The sequence below is a fragment of the Populus nigra genome, chromosome 4, assembly GCF_951802175.1.
Source record: "Populus nigra chromosome 4, ddPopNigr1.1, whole genome shotgun sequence".
Taxonomy (NCBI): domain Eukaryota; kingdom Viridiplantae; phylum Streptophyta; class Magnoliopsida; order Malpighiales; family Salicaceae; genus Populus; species Populus nigra.
Window position 1 is genome coordinate 8,206,873 of NC_084855.1, and position 24,532 is coordinate 8,231,404.

At 34.6% G+C, this 24,532-nt stretch overlaps 3 protein-coding genes across 10 annotated transcripts; all 3 read left to right on the top strand.

The window, feature by feature from the left end:
* Positions 1 to 1,892: 1,892 nt before the first annotated feature.
* Positions 1,893 to 8,537, top strand: LOC133691065 (uncharacterized). 5 transcript variants are annotated; one of them, XM_062111391.1, is made up of 16 exons: positions 1,893 to 2,189; positions 4,201 to 4,547; positions 4,665 to 4,786; positions 5,012 to 5,071; positions 5,230 to 5,349; positions 5,478 to 5,597; positions 5,669 to 5,810; positions 6,163 to 6,333; positions 6,418 to 6,573; positions 6,805 to 6,911; positions 6,994 to 7,084; positions 7,187 to 7,328; positions 7,416 to 7,569; positions 7,682 to 7,798; positions 7,942 to 8,068; positions 8,176 to 8,537. In XM_062111391.1, exons 2-16 carry the CDS (start codon positions 4,374 to 4,376, stop codon positions 8,413 to 8,415), a joined length of 2,043 nt encoding a protein of 680 aa, XP_061967375.1. In that variant the 5' UTR covers positions 1,893 to 2,189; positions 4,201 to 4,373; the 3' UTR covers positions 8,416 to 8,537. The 5 variants fall into 5 exon arrangements, with proteins under 5 accessions (XP_061967375.1, XP_061967376.1, XP_061967377.1 ...); XM_062111392.1 differs by having other exon boundaries at positions 1,894 to 2,189; positions 4,449 to 4,547; positions 5,012 to 5,096; XM_062111393.1 differs by having other exon boundaries at positions 1,894 to 2,189; positions 4,452 to 4,547; positions 5,012 to 5,096.
* Positions 8,538 to 13,058: 4,521 nt separating this feature from the next.
* LOC133691636 (probable rhamnogalacturonate lyase B) lies at positions 13,059 to 17,316 on the top strand. Of its 3 annotated transcripts, XM_062112226.1 has the most exons (15): positions 13,059 to 13,187; positions 13,278 to 13,399; positions 13,587 to 13,646; positions 13,737 to 13,856; positions 13,996 to 14,115; positions 14,251 to 14,392; positions 14,561 to 14,731; positions 14,932 to 15,087; positions 15,191 to 15,297; positions 15,494 to 15,584; positions 15,717 to 15,858; positions 15,952 to 16,108; positions 16,216 to 16,332; positions 16,605 to 16,731; positions 16,839 to 17,316. In XM_062112226.1, the coding sequence occupies exons 1-15, from the start codon at positions 13,146 to 13,148 to the stop codon at positions 17,094 to 17,096; spliced, it is 1,932 nt and encodes a 643-aa protein (XP_061968210.1). In that variant the 5' UTR covers positions 13,059 to 13,145; the 3' UTR covers positions 17,097 to 17,316. The 3 variants fall into 3 exon arrangements, with proteins under 3 accessions (XP_061968210.1, XP_061968211.1, XP_061968212.1); XM_062112227.1 differs by lacking the exon at positions 14,932 to 15,087; XM_062112228.1 differs by lacking the exon at positions 13,059 to 13,187 and having other exon boundaries at positions 13,278 to 13,353.
* A 1,415-nt stretch (positions 17,317 to 18,731) lies between these two features.
* LOC133691798 (probable rhamnogalacturonate lyase B) lies at positions 18,732 to 22,969 on the top strand. Of its 2 annotated transcripts, none has more exons than XM_062112392.1 (15): positions 18,732 to 18,939; positions 19,114 to 19,235; positions 19,319 to 19,378; positions 19,512 to 19,688; positions 19,794 to 19,913; positions 20,087 to 20,228; positions 20,430 to 20,600; positions 20,745 to 20,903; positions 21,001 to 21,107; positions 21,193 to 21,283; positions 21,513 to 21,654; positions 21,755 to 21,911; positions 22,040 to 22,156; positions 22,323 to 22,449; positions 22,572 to 22,969. In XM_062112392.1, the coding sequence occupies exons 1-15, from the start codon at positions 18,898 to 18,900 to the stop codon at positions 22,815 to 22,817; spliced, it is 1,980 nt and encodes a 659-aa protein (XP_061968376.1). In that variant the 5' UTR covers positions 18,732 to 18,897; the 3' UTR covers positions 22,818 to 22,969. The 2 variants fall into 2 exon arrangements, with proteins under 2 accessions (XP_061968376.1, XP_061968377.1); XM_062112393.1 differs by having other exon boundaries at positions 19,569 to 19,688.
* The last annotated feature ends 1,563 nt before the right edge of the window (positions 22,970 to 24,532 follow it).

Genomic DNA, 24,532 nt, shown 5'->3' on the forward strand with positions numbered 1-24,532 from the left:
TCAACAGTAGACTGATTAAAAAATGAATTTTATAATTTGTTCTCGTTTACTTTCTATTAGATTGTCCTGATTTCATAACTTAGATCACTAATTTTGCAAGTTAACTCGGAGCGTTTTATTGTATTTGTTGCAATGCACTATTAGATTGTCCTCATCTCATGACTTAGCCTGTATTGAGCGTTTCATTTTTCAAAATGTGTTTTTTTTATCATGTTTATTTGGTCATGTTTGGATCTGTTATGTCATCTATGTCATATTAGATCAACTCAGATTTTGATTAGTTTAATTTGAAACTTCGGTCAGACAAAGAGATCAAGTCAGGTTTAGTAATGCTGTAAAAAAATTCTCTGTTGCAATGCACAAGCAATTTATTTTTCTTTAAACTTTTTAATGCATTACGTGTTAAATTTATTATAATATTATTTTTTCTATAATAAAAAATTGCTTTTATAATTATGATAAGATGTTGGCTAGAAAATAAATATTATGGTAAACAAATGTTGAAAAATGGAGCATGTTGATAAGATAAAGGGTTTTTATTAAGATAAATACCTTTTAACCCTTATTTCAAATCTTTCAAAAAAAAAATAGATTTGCTCTTATTGCTTTTGATTTTTATTAATTAAATAACATAGGACAAAAAAGTTATTTTTTTGTAGAAAAGAAATATTAATAAGAAAACAAGGAATCATGCTATCAAATTATTTAATTTCAATAAAATTAAAATCATTACTCTTCTTGCAAAAAATAATCATTGCCATATAATTAAACAAAATTGAAAGGCTTAATGTGGCATAATTTCATATATCTTAATTTATATTTTTCTTTTACCTTCTTGTCTCCGATTTTATTTAGACATGACAACTCTTTTTAAAAAAAATTATTAACACATATAATTTTTAATTTATTTTTTTAAATACATGATCAGTTAATAATTAAAAAAATTAATGTTGAAAAAATCGTTAGTGATATCTACGTATTCTTTTTTCCATGTTGAAATTTTATTTTTTGATCCAGTCAAATGAGGTTTCTGATAGGGTGAGGGCAGGAGAGACTAAACTGGTATACATGGGAAAGAGAAATCAGAACGCAGGCATAGGAGTTCTGCCGTGTGAAATCAATGACTAATTTCTGGTATTCGAAGCTACGAGACTTGCGTGTTTTGGAAAGCAGCTGTCCTGGAGATTGATTAGTTATGAGTTAGGCCACGCAGGTTCGGTTTTGGTCCCCTTTCTATCTAGTGAGCTGAGACTTGATCTCATATGATTTTTTTATCTTTTTTTATTATTCATCATTGGAATGGTTGTTTCGGGTTAGGTGCTTCTTTTGGTTTTTTAAAATGATTTCTGTAAAGAATATTTGAAAAATAAAAACCAGTTTGTTTTTGTGTTTGAAAAGCCTTTATTTTTTAATTAGAAGTCTTTATTTTTCTTTTATTGTTTTTAGATGATGCATTGATGTCAAAAATAAATTTTAAAAAACAAAAAATATATCAATTTAATATATTTTTAAATAAAAAACATTTTAAAAATTAACGTAATACTATAAAAGCTATAGAATATTCAATCTAGTTATCATGCTTTCACTGGAAAGTAAACTAACTAAGCACACCAACTAAAAACGAATGTCAATTTGTTGCCCATCAAGTCAAGCGGTGCATCGAATCTAATCAATGAATAAAGAAATGACTGACCCATCTTGGTCAATATAATGTAATTATCCTTGAAAATCAACCACTCTCCTGGATTACGAATTGGAAATCAATTATTATTTTTATTTATTTTCCAATAGCAGGTGGTTTTCTATCTGGCGTATCTCTTGATAACAATAATTATTATTATTATTATATGCTTAAATTAACTTATGTTGATGTTGCTCTGATACCTAATGCACCGAACGACGGTGGCGGCAAAGGAAAGGCAGCGTGTCAACATAAAAGTGAGAAAAGGAATATGCTTCGTCTCTGGCTCGAAGGAAAATTATCAAGGGTTAAACATGCATCCATTGTCGAAGCCTTCACGTCCCTTCGTTCTTTGTCTACGTTTCAGGGCATTGACAAAAGATTTCTTTGATCAAGGATTTGAACAAGCTTAATTAGAGCTTCTCTTACTTTGCTCCGCTCTCATTATTGCAAGAAGCATGCATATCTGTATCATGGCTCGAGTTATTAGCAGATTATAGCTCATGAGGTACGTGCGCTCGCTTCTTCTTCTTCTTCTTTCTCCACGATAAAGCCTTTTTGCTTCGGTCATTGATATTTTGGATATATGGTCATAATTAATATTGTTTATTGGGATTAATATTGTTTATTATATAGAAAATTGATAGCTGTTTTTAATCACTGCTTGTTCGGCATGGGAAGCTTAGATTACATTTTCCTCTAATTTTTTCTTTCATGATAAACCCAGAATTTTTCATTACAAATTAAGCATGAAAAACAATGGGTTAGGAATTAAGACTTGTTTAATATGTACCTGGCTAGGTTATTTAAGCACGGATAAAGTTTTTAGATCTTTAAACAGCTAATTTAGATACGTAATTCTATATATAATATTTTTTATTATTATTTTGATTTTAACATAGTAAAGCATTTAAAAATCATTTATTCTTGTACAATGCGCTGTGACGGTGTTAGAATGAAAATTTATTTAATTAAATTTCAGCTGTTCTATTTTAAGGCAAAAATTGAAGTCAAAACCTTTAATTTATTCTAACAAGCCATGAGATTGTATTTTCCTGATAGAGAAATTGGATAGCGTCCTTGTTACTAATATACTAAAACTATAATATTATTTCTGCTTGCGTCAAAATCATATATATGTCATTAATTTTTTTTAAATATTAAATGTATAATTTTTTTATCTTTCTTCTTTGTCTCATATAAGATTCTTAAAATGGAAGCAATTCAATATGATATTATGACTATGGTATATAAATTATTTACGTGTGATCAATATATTTAAGTTTTAACCAATTAATTATCTTCTAAATCTGTCATTATTTTTAATTTAATATTTTAGATCAGATGAGAGAGGAAATAGCAAGTAGTTAAGGTATTGTCATTTTTTACCTGCACTAAAATCATTTTTATTTGTCTTAATTTTAATAATTTAAATTAACTCAAGGAGAAATACGAAGAATAATAGAAAATTTGGGAGAGGATCGCAATCTATATATATGCTACATATATAGTATGAAGAGCTTATTTAGTTTTGTGTTTTAAAAATGTTTTTTTAAAAAATAAATTTTTTATTTTTTTTTATTTCAAATTAATTTTTTTATCTTTTCAGATTATTTTAATATGATGATGTTAAAATTAATTTTTAAAAAATAAAAATTATATTATTTTAATATATTTTTAAATAAAACAATACTTTAAAAAATAACTGTGCCGCAAACATCTCCCAAAAAAAAGGACTATTCCTCGGGAAATTTATCAAATCAACGAGTGCTTCGCTATACATAGACGAACATTACTAGTTTGAAAAGTTTAATTCAACCATGGATTTATGATTTAATCGGTGATTGATAAATTGGAAGATTGAGAATGCTAAATTAATTGGATAGGTTAGAAACCCGTTAATTGGCATTTATGTATCTGTCTCCCAAAAGCTTCTGTAGAAAAAATCCTTCTGATATTTTAGATTTAAAAATTAAAAAAAAAAGAGGATCACGATCTGTATTTAGAAAGTAAAATTTAACCATGTCTGTGTGGCCTAATTGGTATTTACGTGTCTTTTTCCAAGAGCTTCTCTCGATCAAATCTCTTCATTATACGTGCCGACCGTCAACAAAATCCTTTGCCTAGATGATCTATATTTATGTGTATTATGATTTTCTCATGATTCTTATACCTTTTCAATCTCCGGAACACGACTGATATCCCTATCGGAGAATAGCCCGGCAACTGTTATCCAACTTTTGAAATTAAGGTTCTAGTTTTTTATTCAGTTATCTAGATGAGAATGGACTCTTGGCAGCGCAAGGGCTCCCTTAGTAGTAATTTAATCTGTGTTTCTCCTGGTAATCAATACAAAAACCACACACAAGCATGGCCTTTCTTCAATTACCTGGATTCTGGCCTAACTATCTCATGCACCAAACAGTCGTGGCTAGAAAGTAAAGAAATCACACGTAATACACGCAAAAATTGAAAAAAAAAATAACTTATTTATGTATATATGTATCATAAGCTTTCAGGTCTACATTCTCGACAGAGTGCAGGAGGCAAAATTTGTTTCCTTTTTGGTAAATGCAGAGAGTAATGAGCATTGCAGCAAATTTGGCATAATTATTGGAGGACATTAAGTCCTACAATAAGGTGTCTGGTGCAGAGAGAGAGAGAGAGAGGCAAGAATTGATTATTTGACATCATGGGTTCTGGCAAAATTTTGTGCACGATATTGTCTTTGTTTTCACAATTCATGGCTGCATTCTCTAATTTGCAGCAGTATGAGAATCCAAGCATGGGTTTTCATGGAGGTGAGAAAGGAACTGGCGGCAGCTTGTTGTCCGAAGGGGTGCAATTGCATATTCAAAAAGACTATGTAACTCTCTGTTTGGACTCATTTTCGCCAATTGATTCTTGTTTTCGAGCAGAAGTGAAAAATAATGGAGTCTGATCCGCTGTTATGTAATAATGAGAGGGTTATCTACATATGCAGGTGGTTTTGGACAATGGCATACTGCAGGTCACGTTATCAAATCCAGGAGGGCATGTCACGGGAATACAGTACAATGGCCTCGAGAATTTGCTCGAAACTGACAATGGCGAATCTAATAGAGGGCAAGCACTTTGTACAAATGCTTTAGTCTTTTCTCCTTTTTTTTTTTGAATCACCAATGACCGTTCTTGCTTTAAATTAATTTGCAGCAAAATCCCCACCACAAAATAATTTTTTTCTAAACAAAAAAAGAGTTATGTAACCTGTTATTAGCCTCATAAATCATAATAAGTTCGTGACTTTTTTTTTTGTGGTTAATTGAGCTCATGACTTCATGTTTACAATAGGTACTGGGACGTTGTTTGGAGCGGGGAAGGAGTTACACGAAAAAAGGGTGATTTGGACAGGTATAAATGCTTCAAAATCTCTCGGGTAATAACTAAAACTACACAGCAGAATGATACCTGAAATGTTTGGAAAAAGATCTTTGAATTCTCCAATTCTGTAGCATGTTTGTTTCAATCAGCACTCATATTAACTTCAATGGTTGTATTGTACTACGCAGACTGGACGGAACCAATTTAACTGTAGTAGTTGAATGTGAAGAAAAAGTTGAGATCTCCTTCACGAAGATGTGGAGTTCCTCACTTCAGGCCAAGGTTGTCCCCTTGAACTTCGATAAAAGGTATTTCTGCTCGGAATAGTCTTAAAGCTATCAACCTTTTATCACTTATTCAAGATTGATTGTGACATTAATCAGGTTTAATGAGGCGAAATCGTTTTTTTTTCCCTTCTTCTTTTGAATTAATGCAGATACGTAATGCTTCGTGGGTCATCAGGATTCTACACATATGCCATTTATGAACATTTGAGGGGCTGGCCTGCTTTTGATCTTGATAATACCAGGATCGTGTTCAAGCTTACTAAGCAAAAGTACGGCACTTAACTTTGCTAGCTTAATTAGTGCGAAATTCTGTTTTCTTGACAAAAGTTTTTGGACGCAGGTTTCGCTATATGGCCATAGCAGACAACAGACAACGTTATATGCCCCTGCCTGAAGACCGGTCACCAGAGAGAGGACAGACTCTAGCCTATCCAGAGGCAGTCTTACTTGTCCACCCCGTAGAGCCTGAATTTGAAGGAGAGGTATCATTTTCTACTTATTTTATTAAATTCTGTTGGTGGGTATTTTGTTTAAGTTCTAGGGAGGGTGAGGACCGAGGAGGGATTGAGGAACAGGGAGGGACGAATTTGGAGTAGACAGGGGTAGCCCCCAAATTTTGTTTAATGTATTTTTAAATAAAGAAGATTTTAAAAAACAATTACTATAATAATATCAACTAACTATTAAAATTAAAATGATACCGAAACGCACGTGAGGTTCTAGCTCACGGAAGGATCACTATTCTTTGTATCTACTCTATTTTTTTTCATGGTAAGCAACTCACGTGAGTGTGGCAGCAGATAACATTTCGTGTGGCGAATGAATTTTGGTTAGGTGGATGACAAATACGCATATTCCTGCGAGAGCAAAGACATTGGTGTTCACGGGTGGATATCGGCCGATCCGCTTATTGGTTTCTGGCAAATTACACCGAGCAATGAGTTCAGAACGGGTGGACCCCTCAAACAATTCCTAACTTCCCATGTGGGCCCCACTAGTCTTGGCGTAAGTGAAGATTTTCCCTCATTTGGTCCATGACCACGAACACCAGCAAAATGCTAGCTTTCTGATGCGCTTGATCACCACCAGGTAATGCATAGCACTCATTATGCGGGAGCGGACGTCACAATAAAAATCGGGCCTAACGAGCCATGGAAGAAAGTGTACGGCCCAGTTTTTGCTTACGTCAATTCTCTGTCGGATGGAAAGGACCCACTCTCACTCTGGAAAGACGCTAAAAAACAGGTATTTTTTCACAGATTCTTCCTCAAGTTACTTCAGGAAAAATCCCGAATCACGAGATTTACTGCTACGTCTCACTAATTTAATGATTCCGATCCTTTGAGAGGTGATTTCAAGAAGGATGTTTGGTAGAATTATTAGCAGTACTCATTTTGGATTACCTTAAGCACATTTACCTAGCAATTGGACTATCTACTGGAAATAGAGAAAATAACAAATATACAATTTGATTAGATGATGAATGAAGTTCATATGTGGCCCTATGACTTCATAGCTTCAGAAGATTTTCCACCGTCAAAACAACGCGGTAGTGTCGGTGGCAGATTACTGGTCCTAGAGAGGTAACTTCATGTCAATTTTCCAGCAGAGAACAAATCGATCAAAGTTTATTAGTTACAATTTACACGGTTTATACTCGCCTAGGTACGTTTCCAATGCAACGATATCTGCAGAAGGTGCTTATGTGGGGCTGGCAGCCCCGGGAGAAGCTGGCTCCTGGCAGCTAGAATCCAAGGTGACCAAATTTTGTATAGTATTTCTAACATTTTGGGTATAGCATCGATGTTGAGCGAGCTCATACATGCTTCACACGCCGTTTTTAACATCTGGCTACCAGGGCTACCAATTTTGGACCAAAACAGATGGTTGTGGAAATTTCACAATCAATGGCATACGGTCCGGTGACTACAATCTTTATGCATGGGTCCCTGGTTTTATTGGAGATTACAAATTTACTTCTGTCATTAACATAAACTCAGGTCTTAGTTTTTCTGCCGCCCTTAGTTAATCTTTTAATTTCTTGTTTTGTATATCTGATGGTTATGAATGTTGAACGTGTAAAGCAGGTTGTAACATTGATATCGGTGATCTTGTATATGAGGCTCCAAGGAATGGCTCCACGTTGTGGGAAATAGGTTTCCCTGATCGTTCTGCCGCAGAGTTTTACATTCCTGATGCAAACCCAAAATATATCAACAAACTTTATCTCAAACAGGAAAGGTTAGCTCCTCTGGTTTGTCTCAAGCGATCAGTAATGGGTTCCAGCAATATTGGTTTTATTAGCTAAGGTTATCAAGCACAAGATGTGTTAATAAGCTCTTCTTGCTAGCAGGTATAGACAGTATGGATTATGGGAAAGATATGCAGAGTTATATCCCACTGCAGATTTGGTTTTCACAGTTGGCAAGAGTAACCATACAACAGATTGGTTTTTCGCTCAAGTTACAAGGTTTCTATTTTAAAATATTAATTAGAAGCTTCACGACGTAATTTCTATGCTGAACTGGTCATTGCAGGCTAAGATATTGGGCTTTTTTTTATTATTGTTGTTGTTGAATAAAGCTGTCAATTTCCTCTGCATCTGCATTGCAGGAAGAAGGGTAATACCACGTATGAAGGCACTACATGGCAAATAAAGTTCTTGCTGGATGAAGTGGATGAGCGCGCAGCATATAAGCTACGCTTGGCGCTGGCAACAGCTAATGTTGCCGAATTGGAGGTATAATACAGCTTCAAAGTCTTCATTTTCCTGATGAATGTGAAGAAATGGTGTTCCTCGGTAATGATCCTCCTGACCGAGAACTTTTTTCTTTCTTTCTTTTCAAGGTTCGGGTGAATGAGCCAAATGCAAATCCTCTATTTTCAACCGGAGAGATTGGCAAGGATAACACGATCGCAAGACATGGGATTCATGGGCTTTACAGGCTATTCAATGTTGATATTCCCGGAGCTCAGCTTCTGATAGGAAATAATGCCATTTTTCTGACACAAACAGCCAGTATCAGCCCTTTCCAAGGAGTTATGTACGATTATATTCGCTTAGAAGGTCCACCACCACCACATTAATTAGAGCATGATAAACCCTTCTAGGAGATATGATTTTTTTCAGGGAAAACATTAGCTAGCTCTATGTCTTCAAACGAATATCGGCGGAAATCATAATACAGGCGCACACCTTTTTTTGTTTTCTAACTAGTCATTTGAAACACACTAGTTCATGGGTGAACGTCTTTTTTTTTTTTCATTATAAAAAAAAAAAGAGTTAAGGCGATGTAAACATTTTCAAAGAAGCAAAACAAATTGAGAAATGGGTAATTAACTTGACCTGATTCAATAGCTGGCCTGTATAATTTTGATAATATAAATAAAACATATAAAAATATAGAAAAGAAAAAAAATAAAAATACAACATGAACCATTCAGGTTAGCACGAGAAATTTATGATCTAGTGGTGACACCAAGGTAACCCATTTGAAAGAAAATTAAAGGTTTAATTATCAAACAATTCACTGTTGAATGGAGAAATTGAAAAAAAAATTAAAAAAAAACAATGAAAAAAATATACTAGTCAAACTAGATTAACTTGACCATAGATTTAAAATTGAGATAATTTCATAAAAAAAAAACACGAAGATCAATTCTTAAAAATTCAAACGTTGAAAGATGAAATTTAAGAAAAAAAAAATCAATAAAGAATCTAAAAAAAAAACCAAGGTCAATCCATGTTAATATTTGAAACTCGTGACTCTAGTCACGAGCTCAGAACTAAATTCATAAAAGACAACCCAAAAACAATAATAAAGTAAAACTCTCAATCACAAAACATTGAGCGATGAAATTTGAAAAAAAAATGCAATAAAAAAAAGGGATAAAATTTGACACAAATAAATTAAAATCAAATGTTGAGTAGGGATGGTAATGGGTACCCGTGAGAGTTAGATTTCTTGATATTCATACCTTACCTGTTACCCATTAGATAAAAAATTTAGATATCCATAAACTATCTATCAGATTTCTAGTATCCATATGAGTACTAATCATCTGACTATTATTTATTATTCAATTAAAATTAATAATATATTTGAAGTGCGCGTGTATTAAATTATTAAACTATAAATATTACACACACACACACAACGTGTTTATGTGTGTTTTATGTTAATATTAAGATATGTATATATCATATTGTATTAAAAAATTAAATATCCAACAAATATATCTATATAATATAAGTATACATTTTCATGTTAGGTTCATGGAATTTCAGGTCAATTTTGATAATATTCATACTCTATCAATTATTCATCTAATAAGGTAACCATAAAAAAAAATATTCACCTTTTCGAGTCGACTCAGGTTATTATCCATCAAGTTTGAATTAAATTTTTATGTCTAATACTGAGGGGATGAAATTATTTATTCCTATGAATATTTATTATCTTACTATTATTTATTAAAATTATATCATTTTGTTTTTTTATTATGAAAATAATATTATTTTGTTTTTTTTTTATAAAAAATAATACCTATCTAGATTTGTGATATATTGACTGAGTCAATTAAATTAAATCAAATGATTAAATCAAATTTTATTTTTATTCAAATTAAAACTCGACTCAAATAAAACTTCGAGCCGTGATTTTTTTTTGAAATCAACTTACATGATTAGATAAAGTTCAATAACTATGCTTCAAAATGAATTCAACAACGAGGAAGAAGCAATCAATTATTTTCTCACGGCCTTATTAATCTATACTGTGGCTTCCTACTTAGCGACTCTTGCACGACTGAATCAAATTGGAGGTGACAAAAGTAAGTGATCCTTCAAGTAAAAGAATACTTTCTCTATCTTTCAAAGACAAGCAGAATCTTGGAAGCCTTTACACTTGTATACATTTGTCCGAATTTCTAAGCAGTAACAGTACACGAACAAGACTTCCCCTCTTAAAATTGATATCTTTGTAGTGCTTGGATTGCTCGCTACAAATTTGTTTCCTTCTCACTTCTTTGTTTGTGGAAGACAGCCAAGTCTCTTTGTCTGTAGTGTTTTCTAATGTCTAGAGTATTTCTGCTATGGCTGGCTAATGTCTTCCTCTCCACGGTTGTCTTATCCCTATTTATATTGTTTAGAATATAAAAACAAATAATAATGAAAGATTTTTATATTATTTTCTTCTTGAATAATGATTTCTAATTTGAGAATTTTAAGTTATTTCCTTGTTTAATTGCGCAAGATCTCTTTCTATGATTTACTGATTTTACCTGAATCTCTATTTTGTTATTCTTTTTTCTCATCTTCTATTATATCTTTTGATCCTTCATCTTCTTGATCTCTTTTCCTTCCTTTTCAATTGTTTCTTTTTCTTTTTTCTTCTTCTTTTTAATTGTTATTATAATTTTTTTATTTTTATTATAAGAACTTACACCAAATAAAATAAACAAAACTACCAAAAATTATTTTCTTAGTTGAAACTCCTTGTTTGTTATTCATTCATTTCTTTTCTATACGGATAAAAAAATGTCTTTTTTTTTTTATCAAAAGTATGATTTTTCAAATGTAAAGAAATTTTCAATTAAAAAAAATAATGCTTCGATTATTTTTATTTTTATGTGGTTGTGTAAAAAAATAAAATAATAAAATAAATCCATGTAAATAATATTAAAAAAAATATATAGAGAGAGTATTCACGCACAGTTTTTAAAAAAACTTATTTGTATAGTTTCATATATATATATATATATATATATATATATATATATATATTCAAAGAAAGTTGTAAATATTACCGCAAAAACCTCAAATCTTACTTATAAAACATAACATAATTGAATGATTTTTCATTATATTTATTTATCTAAAAAAAATAATATAAAAAGGCCTGGAGTATCTAGCCCAGGCCTTAAAAAACAATGCCTAGTATGCATATCTTCTTTTTAAGATAGTGAAAAGACATATCATCTACTGCAATGAATTATGACCCACTTTATATAATTCGAAAATTGGGATTGAAGTTTTTTTACTTTAAAAATCTAATTCTCAACTTTTTTCACCTAAAAGTCTTATACAAAAACCTTCGAACTTTAATAATCTTATTTTTGAAGCCAAAACACATTTTCATTGTCCTAAAAACTAAAATTCAAATCAAATCAAACTCCTCTTTGCTTGTTCAGTTTTGGTATTATTAAAGATACAAACAACCTTTGTTAAACTTTTCTTGCCAAGACTAACCTATTAACATTAGAGCATGTTTGACAGTGTGGCAGTGATTGTTTTTTAAATAATTTTTCGTATTGAAATACATGCTAATGATGTTTTTTTATTTTTAAAAAATTATTTTTGATATCAACACATCAAAACGATCCAAAAAATAACTCAATTTTAATAAAAAAAATAAATTAAAATTTGATCAAACACAGGTTCAACCGCATAGCCAAACAGCCTCTTAAGATTGAGTTTTTGGTCGTCCAAACGTGGTTGTATGAAAGCTTTTTCTCTCCTGTCCCTCCACAGCAGTACTATTCTCTCATCTATCAATTAGTAGGGATTGAAATGTAAAATAAACAAAGTTTGATGATTGAAATTGAAGCCTTTGCTTAACCATGGCTACCGACGAGGGCTTTCGGCGACCAGGCGAGCAGCTCCTCTATAAAAGGCTATGCTATAAAGCTTCCAGGGGCTCAACTATACTCAGCTATAGATCTTTAGTTATAAGGGCTCACCATGCTATCTCAGTCTAAGAAATTTTGGGAAAAACGTATTAAATGGTGAGGTAAACAATGGTTGGTTATCTTATGCTACAAGATAGCGCTACCTTGATCTAATGCTATTCCTTACTAAAGGCGAACGCTCATGCTACCATGGTAGTAGAAAAAAAGAGACCAAAGTGTAAAATGACGTGCCTCCTAAACAGTGAAAATGTAAAGCAACTCTTTTTTCATTCTATCAATTTTAGTCTATTTTCTTTCTTTTTTTAACAGAACCCTGTAACTGCATTTCATTACAGCTTTTTTTTTTTTTGTAAGGTAGAAATAAGCTTTGTCATGGCACAAACGCCAGAGCATGCGAAGCGGAACAAACCCAAATATATAAAAACATTCCAATATAACATGTGAGCACTGAAAAAACAGAAAGCTAAAGCTGTTTTAGTTTATTTCGTAATCGTAATGTGACTTCTCTTCAGCTTTCTGGGAATAAGCTTGTGAAGGACCACGTTACAAGGTAGAGCTTCAAAATGCTAGCTGCTCGCTGCCAAGTTAATGAACAATTGAAATGAACTAAAATTAAAAAATTATAGATTGAGGGATGGCATTACATTAGGATAGAATGATTGCAGATACAGAAACAAAGGAGTGAGGGATGGCATTAGGATAAAAACTAGCTAGAAGGACCAAATACAGATAAAATTAAAAGTAGGGAGACTAGATACGCCATGAATTCAACAACGAAGAACAATACCTCCCATCAATTCTTTTCTTATGGCCTTAATTATTAATATTCTATACTGTGGTTTCCTACTTAGCGACTCTTGCACGACTGAATCAAACTCACCAACATGTTGGAGGTGACAAAAGTAAGTGATCCTTCAAGGAAAAGAATACTTTCTGTATAATTCAAAGATCTTTGCTCTCCTTTACACTTACACATATGTCCAAATTTCTAAGCAGTACGTAACAGTATATTAACAAGACTTGCCCTCTTAAAATTGATATCTTCGTAGCGCTTGGACTGCTCGCTATAAATTTGTTTCCTTTTCACTTCTTTGTTTGTGGAAGACAGCAAATAAGTCCATCTTATCATGTCAACTCCAAGGGTGCAGTTGCTCATTGAAGATCAGCATGTAAGTAGTTTACTTCATAAGAACTTCGTTCATACACTCGTTTCATAGTATAATTTAAAATGTTATAGGTGGGGCATTCTGGTTATGCAGGTGGTTATGGATAACGGCATTCTTCAAGTCACACTATCAAACCCAGGAGGAATCGTTACCGGCATTCAGTATAATGGTATAGACAATTTGCTTGAAGTTCTTGACTTGGAAACTAACAGAGGGTATGTATGTGACACCATTTATATTAAAATAAAATAATACTTATTGAACTTTTTAAAATGTTGAACCATAAATGAGCACACAAAATTATTTCCTATGCATCCAACTGGGAAGCCAAAGTTTCTGACAAAAGCAAGATCGTCTACAAGTTAGTTGATTAAAAATTGTTGCTGTGTTGGATTGGATTAGATATTGGGACCTTGTTTGGAGTCAAGCAGGAAGCACAGGAACAACAGGAACTTTTGACGTGTACGTCCACTTTCTATCTTCATGAACAAGCCATAAATACGCTCTTCTTCTTCTAGGTTATAGCCTCATTTCGACTATCTAAACACGCAGGTTTGAAGGAACAACTTTTAGGGTTATAGTGGAAAATGAAGAGCAAGTAGAAATCTCATTCACAAGAACATGGGATCCCTCCCTTGAAGGCAAATTCGTTTCCTTAAACTTGGACAAAAGGTGCATCCCTGAACTATCTATTTAAGTTCTCCTCGTAAATAAATATTAAAAAAGGTCACCCCGACGTAAATCACATATTCAATATTGGTCAAAAAAGTTAATGGTTCGTAAGAAATGGTGCTGTGACGTGTTTTTTCAGGTTCATAATGCTTAGGAATTCTTCAGGATTTTATTCCTATGCCATTTTTGAGCATTTAGCAGACTGGCCTCCCTTCAACCTCCCGCAAACCAGAATTGTCTTCCAGCTCAGAAAAGACAAGTAGAGATATTATATACAGCTTATCAACATTTACTTTTTTTTAATGAGCCTGAAATATTTGTGGGGATTTGGAGGTTGTGTTAATTTAAGTGAATTAGTAATTAACTAACAATGGAAATTTATGGGGGCTTATAGGTTTCACTACATGGTCGTAGCAGACAACAGGCAAAGATTCATGCCACTTCCTGATGACAGGCAACCTGAAAGAGGTGAGCCCCTAGACTTTCCCGAAGCAGTCTTGCTTGTTGACCCAGTGGAGCCAGAGTTCAAAGGAGAGGTACCTATTCCACCATCATCCTATTTTGAATTTGCTTCTCCATCAGTTAATTAGCCGGCACTGATGATCAATTATCAATACTCATGTGAGAACAAAGATGTGTACAGATGTCCATAGTTTTGTGTTATGATCTTACAAATGGGTGACATCTAAATTTCTTATTTGCAGGTAGATGACAAGTATCAATACTCATGTGAGAACAAAGATCTCCATGTTCATGGGTGGATTTGCTTTGATCCACCCACGGGGTTCTGGCAAATCACACCTAGCAGTGAGTTCCGATCTGGTGGACCACTCAAGCAGAACCTTACCTCCCATGTTGGACCCTATACTCTCGCAGTAAGTCACTCATTGCACTCTTAATTTGATTTGCCTGCTAAGCAGAATAATCGCATCAGTCATATACTTTAAAGCTTCAGTTAGACTTTTAATTTGGTCACAGACAACATAGATGTGCGTTTCACGTGATAACTTCGTAAATGCCTCAGAAATTAGTATGAAAATTGATGTAACCTCTAATTATTGCCACGCACAACCAGATGTTTCTCAGTGCTCATTATGCTGGAGAGGACCTTGTGCTAAAACTCAACCCAGGTGAACCGTGGAAGAAGGTTTTTGGACCAGTTTTTATGTATCTTAACTCTGTTATGGATAAAGATAATGCACTTTCCCTGTGGGATGATGCTAAAGAACAGGTTCAAAGCATAGAACTTTTATTTATGTATTGATTCATTCAGAATGAACCGGGAGGTTTTTGGCTTCTTATCCTACAGGCAATAACACAAATTTCTATCTTAGTATTTGAAGGAAGTCCACTGTTGGCCGTACAGCTTCCCAGCTTCTGAAGATTTTCCATGCTCCGATCTACGTGGTAAAATCAGTGGCAGATTACAAGTCCTAGATAGGTATTTACTTCTTAGTTCCTTGTGACTTCAATTTCTGGAAAAACGACAGCATTTTTGGTTCTCTAGATGAGCCTTTTCCTTTTCCTTGAATTGTCTAATACCCCTAGGATTTCTTAAAGTAGTTCGTTGCCCTCTTTTGCTATTATTTTCCCATGCCAGGGAAATGAAATGAACCTTCTATGTATGGGCTTGGTAGGTATATAAGCCATGAATGCATAGCTGCTAATGATGCTTATGTGGGGCTAGCACCGCCAGGAGATGTTGGATCGTGGCAAAGAGAATGCAAGGTGATCTAATTTTCCTAGCATCTTAAACAGATCAATTCAAGACAACATAGACTATTTCATCAATAAATATCAATTTTCAGCGTAGCTTATTCATCATGCTATCAAGTGGATCTTAAATCTTATGCTTATTAGGGATACCAATTCTGGACCAAAACAGATGGGGACGGCTCTTTCTGTCTTGGCGATATACGCACTGGCGACTACAATCTTTATGCATGGATTCCTGGTTTCATCGGCGATTACCGTAATGATACTGTTATTACAGTAACTGCAGGTCTTAATATTTCACAATCTGCTTCACTCCGTTAACAACCTCAATTCTGTAGTATGCATCATCCAGCACATTGTCTGATAACATGCAAGGCAGGTTGTGAAATCGATGTTGGTGATCTTGTATATGAACCTCCAAGAGATGGTCCAACAGTGTGGGAAATAGGCATACCTGATCGATCTGCTGCAGAGTTTTACATTCCTGATCCTAACCCAAAGTATATTAACAAACTTTTCATCAACCATCCTGACAGGTTAGCCCTTGTTATTATTTTAACTGTCAGGAACAAACTACAAGGGCAATTCATTGATCGTTGCTGTGATGTTCGGTAAAGTTCTGACTGCTCTTTTATATTTTCAGGTTTAGACAGTATGGGCTGTGGGAAAGGTATGCTGATTTATATCCTGATGGGGATCTGGTATACAAAGTTGGTCACAGTGACTACAAGAAAGATTGGTTTTTCGCTCAAGTAAACAGGTTCAATTCTACCATACTGGGTTTCAATTTCACTAATCAAGTCACATATTTGCGTTGTTTATCTAACATGACAAACCTATGGACAACAAATAAATCGTCCAAAGATGTAACAAATTCTCTGATGAGCCCGTCCTGCCCTGTACCCACATGGTCTGTCGCCATGAAAATGATAGTCTAATGCTTAGCTAGCGGATAATTCGTGTCCACTATGGGCTAATGGTTGTTCCAAAATAGATGCTAGGCATTTGGGCTTGATGTTTAGTGCACTGCAGGAAGAAAGATGACGGTACATTAGAAGGAACGACATGGCAAATCAAGTTCAAGCTGGACGATGTAGATCAAAGCGGCGCGTTCAAGTTACGATTGGCACTGGCAACAGCCAACGTTGCAGAACTGCAAGTACGGACTTGACAATCGATAGAACTCTCTTGTATGATTACTTTCAATGTTTTTTCCTCCAACTTTCTTTGCCTGTGGTTTTACAGTACTGTTTTTATTTTTAAAAGGTTCGGATAAACGATCCAAAAATAGATCCTCCCCATTTTTCAACCGGAGAAATTGGGCATGACAACACAATAGCAAGGCATGGAGTCCATGGCCTCTACCGCCTTTACAATGTAGATGTGCCAGGCACTACGCTTGTGGAAGGAGAAAATACCGTGTTTCTGACACAAACACCTAGAACCAGCCCTTTGCAGGGCATCATGTATGATTATATTCGCTTAGAAGGCCCTCCACCGCCTGATTCCAAGGAGACACTTTGATTTTATCTTTCTTCAACATTCGACAGGAAGGATAAAACATCAACTTGGAATGTTTGCACAAGGAATTTATTGTTCTTTTCCTTTATTCTTTTTTTTTAATCTTTTGTAATGAACGTCTTTCCTTCTTCCTTGGTAATACCACCTTCTTCAATTTGTGATAGTTCCCCGTTATGTCATAATACTGTATAAGAGCGTGCCAATGACAGGCTACCTTACTGCATATCCAAATTAGTTAATTATTGGGTGATTCCTGTGCTAGGTTCCCAGGACTCCTTTATGTTGGTGACAAAACAATAATAATAAATAATAATAATAATAATTGAAATGCTACCCTCTATTTCTTGGGAAAGTGTGATTTGAATTGAAGTGGAGGATGCTGTAACTTGGCATAAAAATGCTACTCAAATTTTTCTCGGTTAAAATCAATCGTTAAAATAGTGTTTAGAAATGTGATTAAAATCATATTTCTTAAAAACTTTAAATTTTATTTTTACCTAAAATTATTTTTTATATATTTTTATATTGGATGTGTTGAAATTAATAATAATTTTTTAAAAAATATTATTTTCATATATTTTTTAATAAAAAATACACTTTAAATCATAATTATTATGAAAATCTCAAATACCCTCCAGATATTCATTGATCATCCAGAAATAAAGTGATTGTGTAAATTAAACGGAATACTCGCCCAAATGAGCAGAAACGTGCTTAAGAATACTCAGAGAGAAAGAAATCCAATCATGAACTAGGGCCTTCTCAAACAGAGCAACGAGACTCGCTAAGGGGTGGGCTTGGGTGTTTAGTAGACTTTTTTAGCCTTGTGATTATGAATCCTAGTTCCTTCACTGGACTTTGGAGAGGCCAGTTTTTATAATAAAAAAATAATATAAAATTATTTTTTATCTTGCTCTTAAATCTTAATAACTTGGATTTTTTAATTGAAATTAAGAAAACTTAATGACCAAATAGTAATATCAAATTTTACTATTTCTATCTTGTTCATTGAAAATTAAATTCATATAAAATAATATGAATCTATACAAATTTCAATTTAAAAAAAAATATGAGAAAATAATATAAAATTATTTTTAAGATTTTATTTATCTATCTTTATACTGGTTAGCTCCACTTACCAAAGATAACATGAGCTTCAGTCCCAATATCATCACGGTAGAATTCCTCATCTCTCGATTGTGCTTCCCAGCCATTTTGAGAATCAAGCAAATTAAAGGTTACAAGCAAATTAAAGGTTTAATTTGCCAAGACAGATTCCCTTTGACAAATTCTACACGCATGCTTGTGATATAAACACATTAAACAATTTGAACAGATCATATCTTCTTCATGTGTATTTCATGGTGGTACAAGCCTTAGTTAGCATCATGATATCATCCATATCCTGTAGGCCCCTAAGCGCTGGTTGTGGCGTTAGGCTCACACATTGTATAATGTCGATGACTTCTGATGTGTGCCAATGACTTTTGCACATGGCGGGTCTTGAAAGGTTCTATAATGCGCCAAGCAGTGGTGACGACTGAGTAAAGAATTTGCAAATACACCAAGCTCGTAAAGAATACTTGGCCCCTAGTCTAAGTGAACTGAAGGCAATTATATATGGATCTCTTACAAGTCATATAACCTCAATCCTTTGCATTAAGATGGAAGAGGTAAGACTTGAGATCAGACCTTTTATATTGGCCCGTGCTTGTGTTTGCTTAGAAAATTTACTGCTGCCTCAGTTACAAGATCAAAATCGTTATACCTCAGAGAGGCTCCACAGCTTCATAAGAGCTCCATCATGTCAAACCAAGGGGTGCAGTTGCATATCCAAGAACGTCATGTAATTCGATTTGCATGCTGCCTAGTTTTTTCTTTTTTCTTTTGCGTTTTTTTTTCTATGTTTCTCACGTTTACGTGCAACCATAAGTTGTGAAAGATGCAAATATGAAGTAAATGGGATTGGTCTGAATTTTGTACGTGACACTTGAGGAAATTTGTTGTTTAATGCAAGCAGGTGGTGATGGATAATGGCATACTCCAAGTCACATTATCCAAACCAGAGGGAATTGTCACTGGAATACAATATAATGGCATCAGCAATTTACTTGAAGTTCTCAATGATGAATCCAATAGAGGGTACATGGCATTTAAACATAAATCACGATATTTATCTGTGGGTTCAGTTGCCAGATATTTATACTACTGGTCGGAATATGCAGATATTGGGATCTTGTATGGAGTAAAGAAGGAAGCACAGGAACCACGGGAACATCCGATGCGTATGAAATTGCTTTTCTTTTTAACTGGTTCCATAATGATGTTTCTGGGTTTTTCATTCCGAGTTATTTGCCTTGTTACTCGCTACATTCACTTCATTTTTCCAATTCCTTCTTGTCACATTTCCTCTTTCAGTTTGGTACCAAAATGTTATAGTTACCTCAGTTCTTCCTCGTATGTGCCACCATTCAGGATTAAAGGAGAAAGTTTTAGAGTGGTGGTAGAAAATGAGGAACAAGTAGAAATCTCATTCACTAGAATGTGGGATCCTTCACTAGAGGGCAAGCTTGCTCCCCTGAACATAGACAAGAGGTAATTGGCACTGGTTTATATTTTCATCTCAGTAGGCGTGACAAAGGTTAAAAAAGCTGGCGACCTAGGCTTGTGTTGATGTTAACAATAACGATGGCTTTTCAGGTTTATTATGCTTCGTAATTCCTCTGGCTTCTACTCCTATGCCATTTATGAGCACTTCAAGGAATGGCCCGCTTTCAACCTTCCCCAGACCAGGATTGTATTCAAGCTTAGGAAGGACAAGTACGGAAGTTTACTCTAGTTTATTCTGTAATAAAATTGTGTCCGCAATTCTAGTCACTTCAGTAGTTATCAAGCCTACTAACTGCGTTTAGGATGGATTCAAGCTCTATAAACCATATCTAAAGCAAAAGAAAGTGAACTTTAAAGTGATTTCTTTTGTTTTGAGCAAATAGGTTTCACTACATGGCAGTGGCCGATAACAGGCAAAGATGCATGCCATTACCAGAGGACCGGTTACCAAAAAGAGGCGAACCCCTTGCTTACCCTGAAGCCGTCCTACTTGTCAATCCTGTGGAGGCTGAATTCAAGGGAGAGGTAATTCTTCACAATCCGCTGCTATCTGCTGTGTACTAATTGTTATGGCCAAGAAGCAGGGCTACTGTCACACAAACAAATAGGCTGCTGTAAATTCACTATAAGGAATTCCTTAATTTCTTCTCAATTGAAGTTACTCTGACCTCAAATGATCACGTCATCATGTATATTCATTTCAGTTTTGACTGTAATGAAGTGCAGGTGGATGATAAATACCAATACTCATGCGAAAATAAAGATCTTCAGGTTCATGGATGGATATGCTTCAACCCCCCCGTTGGATTCTGGCAAATCACACCCAGCAATGAGTTCCGATCTGGAGGACCTCTAAAGCAAAACCTTAGCTCTCATGTTGGTCCCATCAGTCTTGCTGTAAGTAGTTTGGACTCTAAGAAAAAATGGAGATCTTCCGCTCTAGGACTAAGATGTTTAGCAGTAATTTATGTTCTCACTTGGAACTTTTCTTCAAGGATTGATATCCAGCTCATGTACCTGATTAAAATGTTTTAAAATCAGATGTTTCTTAGTGCCCATTATTCAGGGGAGGATATGGTGCTGAAACTAAAACCGGGTGAGCCATGGAAGAAAGTTTTTGGCCCTGTTTTTATCTATCTCAATACTTTGTTGGATGATGAAAATGAACCACATTGGCTATGGGAGGATGCCAAGGAACAGGTCTAAGACTCAAAGAAACTCCATATTCCTTTTCCTAGACAAACTATGCTACTAAAATCTTGTAATGAACAAGGACTAATGCACGTTAAATATTCAGATGTTAATTGAAGTTCAGAATTGGCCCTATAGTTTCCCCGCTTCAGAGGATTTTCCATCATCAGAACAACGTGGTTGCGTCAATGGTCGATTACAAGTTCAAGACAGGTAGAGATATTCATTTTCCAGGCTTTAATTTGAAGGCTTGATATATATTTAATCTGAGCTTGATGTAATAACTAAATTTGTCCAGGTTTATTAGTGATTACTGTATACCAGGCAATGGTGCCTATGTGGGGTTGGCACCTCCAGGAGATATTGGATCATGGCAAAGAGAATGCAAGGTAAATTTATTCTGTCACTACTGAAGAAATAATTTATGCCCTGTTTAGCTCTATGTTAATCTTTATTAATTACCCTGAGACTGTTTAATAAGCTAGTTCAAAGATCTAGACAAAACTGTCCAGAATAAAACAGCTCATTTTCCGATTAATTGTCAAAGTAGAGCAAGACAAGTTAGCCTCATTACTTCGGAATATCATTATGTTCTTAAACATGTGGTTCATTTTCCAGGGCTATCAGTTCTGGACTAAGGCAGATCCAGAAGGATATTTTTCCATTAACGATATAAGAACTGGTGACTATAATCTTTATGCATGGATTCCTGGTTTTATTGGAGATTACCGAAATGATGAAGTTATTACCATAACACCAGGTGCGGTTTTCTGTCATAATTAATGAACGTCTTTCCTGCCAATATGAGTTACCTTTTAAATTCCGATGCTTTAGGATTTGTCTATTTCACTGTGTGGCAGGTTGTGATCTGGACTTGGGTGATGTTATATACAAGCCCCCGAGAGATGGCCCTACATTGTGGGAAATAGGCATACCGAACCGTTCTGCCGCAGAATTCTACGTTCCTGACCCCGATCCTAAGTATATCAATGAACTTTATGTCAACCACCCTGACAGGTTCTCTCTCCTTAATGCAGATAATTTACACATTTAAATTATGGGAGTTGATTGTTAACATATGGTTTAATGTGAAATCTTTAGAGATAATTTACAATTGAAATCTTCATTTTCTTTTCTCTTCTCAGGTTCAGGCAGTACGGATTATGGGAAAGGTATGCAGATTTATACCCTGATGAAGATTTGGTTTACACGGTTGGTACAAGTGACTACGCAAAAGATTGGTTCTTCGCTCAAGTTACAAGGTTTGAGTCATCCTACATGTTTTTCTTCATCAGATTGACAGACAAATTTTTGAGAGGGAAATGAATCCAAGACACTTGCATCATAAAAATGATCGTCATCTGTAGCTCTGTTGTTCATGGGCTTTGATGTTTTTTTCTCAATTAACAAGCTTGCTATGCATTTCAGGAAGAAAGATGACAATTCATATCAAGGAACTACATGGCAGATCAAGTTCAAACTTGACAATGTACAAAACAGTGGATCATACAAACTACGATTAGCACTTGCAACTGCAAATGTTGCTGAATTGCAGGTATCATTCTCCTCCTCCTCCTCCTTCTTCTTCTTCTTCTTCTTTTGTAACTCCTTTCATTTCCTTTTGGTTTATCCGGATATAATTTACTATTTAATCACCTATATTAATTTATTCTTAAGGTTCGCATCAATAGTCTAGAAACAAATCCATGGTCAACTGGAGTAATTGGGCATGACAACACAATTACGAGACATGGAATTCATGGACTCTATTGGCTTTACAACATAGAAGTGCCAGGTTCTGAGCTCGTGGAAGAGGATAATACTATTTTCTTGACTCAAACTATGGCCACAAGCCCTTTCCAAGGAATCATGTATGACTACATACGTTTAGAAGGCCCCCCATCTTCTAATTCTGACAACTAACTTGGAATTTCATTTCCTGAATAACAAATTGTCAAATTACTAGACTTCATCAGTTAAATGATATCAAACTGTACCGGAAGAAACGTTGACTTGTACACAAAGCCAATAATATTGAGAAACTACAAAATGATGTCTAAATATATTTATTTGAAGTGTTTGTGTACATATCTTATTTTAATATGATGACACATAATCAAGCTGGGTCAGCTGTGCTCATCTGATTTTTCCAACAGTGGGTGTAAGTTGCTGTCAACAATTACAACACAGTTGATAAGCCTTTAAAGCAAGGATGTTCTAATATTGCCTTGTGCAGGTTGGTGCAAAATCTTGCAGTGTCAAATTCTTAAATCTCCGTTTGGGAGTGCAGTAGCTTATGCTTTGAGGTGCTTTTCAAAGTGTGTTTGCCTTGAAAAAACATTAAATCGATATTTTTTTATTGTTTTTAGAAGATTTTGATATATTAATAAAAAAACAGGAAAACAAATATTTTAATAGATTTTCAAGTAAAAAGCACTTGACACCACAATACCAAACAGACACTAAGAGAAAGGGTTTCATCATGGATTAAGATTCCGATTCCGATTCCGTTGCCCTCCCATTTGGAACCTTCGAGACTGTTTTATCAGAAGATGTTAACTAGGTAATATCACTTTTAAGAGGGAAAGTCCTTTCTGGTCTTTCAATCTTTATGCGCTACTAATAATTGCTTATCATAGATGCTGTGTGACTTATACATCGTGATATTTTCATCATTATGAAATGGGTTTTATTTCATTTAGTTCCAGTGAAACGTTTACCAGCACTTAAATAGCTCAAGTATGAGAAAGCATAAGAATTTCCTAGGCTCAAGTTTAAATTCTGATAAATAGTCTTGCCTATATGATGGATGCCCATATGTACAGATTTTAATTTTTTTGGCTCTTGTTATGATGTGTCTTTCCTTGCTTGCAAACTTAAAAGTTAGGAGCTTGACAGCCAAATACAGCTGCCTTTATCACAATGCTTGAATCTTAGGCAGGTTCAGTAATGAGGCTTTACATGTTGACCCTTGTTTTGGTAATATACCTCGTGCAACCACAAGCCTGTTATAATGTGTCGAGAGTTAAAGCCTCCTGAGCATGGTGCACTTATTGTTGCACCCTATCTTGATATCTGAAACATGATTAGAGTGCTCAGCGATTTTAGTTATTGAGTGCGCTGCAGGTATGCTGTGGATTGATTGTCAATTTGCCAGATCTGCAGATAGTTGCTGTTGCCTCATAAACACGGTTACCTTCTATGGCTCCAATAATCAATTGTGCTGCCTTTTAACACCACACACACACACATTATAAAATGAACTTCTTCCCCCCAGGCAGCAGTTAGTGAATACTATTGGAGTACCGGGAGACGAGGAGGTAAATGGAGTTGAGTTCCTTTCAAAGTTCACAAAACTATAATATACGTAAATTCTTAACTTCCTTTCTCTGTAATTCCAACTTTCGTCCTTCCTCTTTCTGGATAATATCAATGGAGATGCACTCTTGATTTTCAATTAGTTCCAATAAGTTGTCAACAAGCAATCATAGAATACTGGCAGAAGCTAGACCGTCAACAGTTGCGATTTCTCCCAGGAAAATGAATAGATGCTTGCTAGCTTATGCTCAAGAATGGCATTGGTTTAGGCCAACCGGAAACTACAAGACAAACATCCCTAGTGGGAATTGCTGGATCAG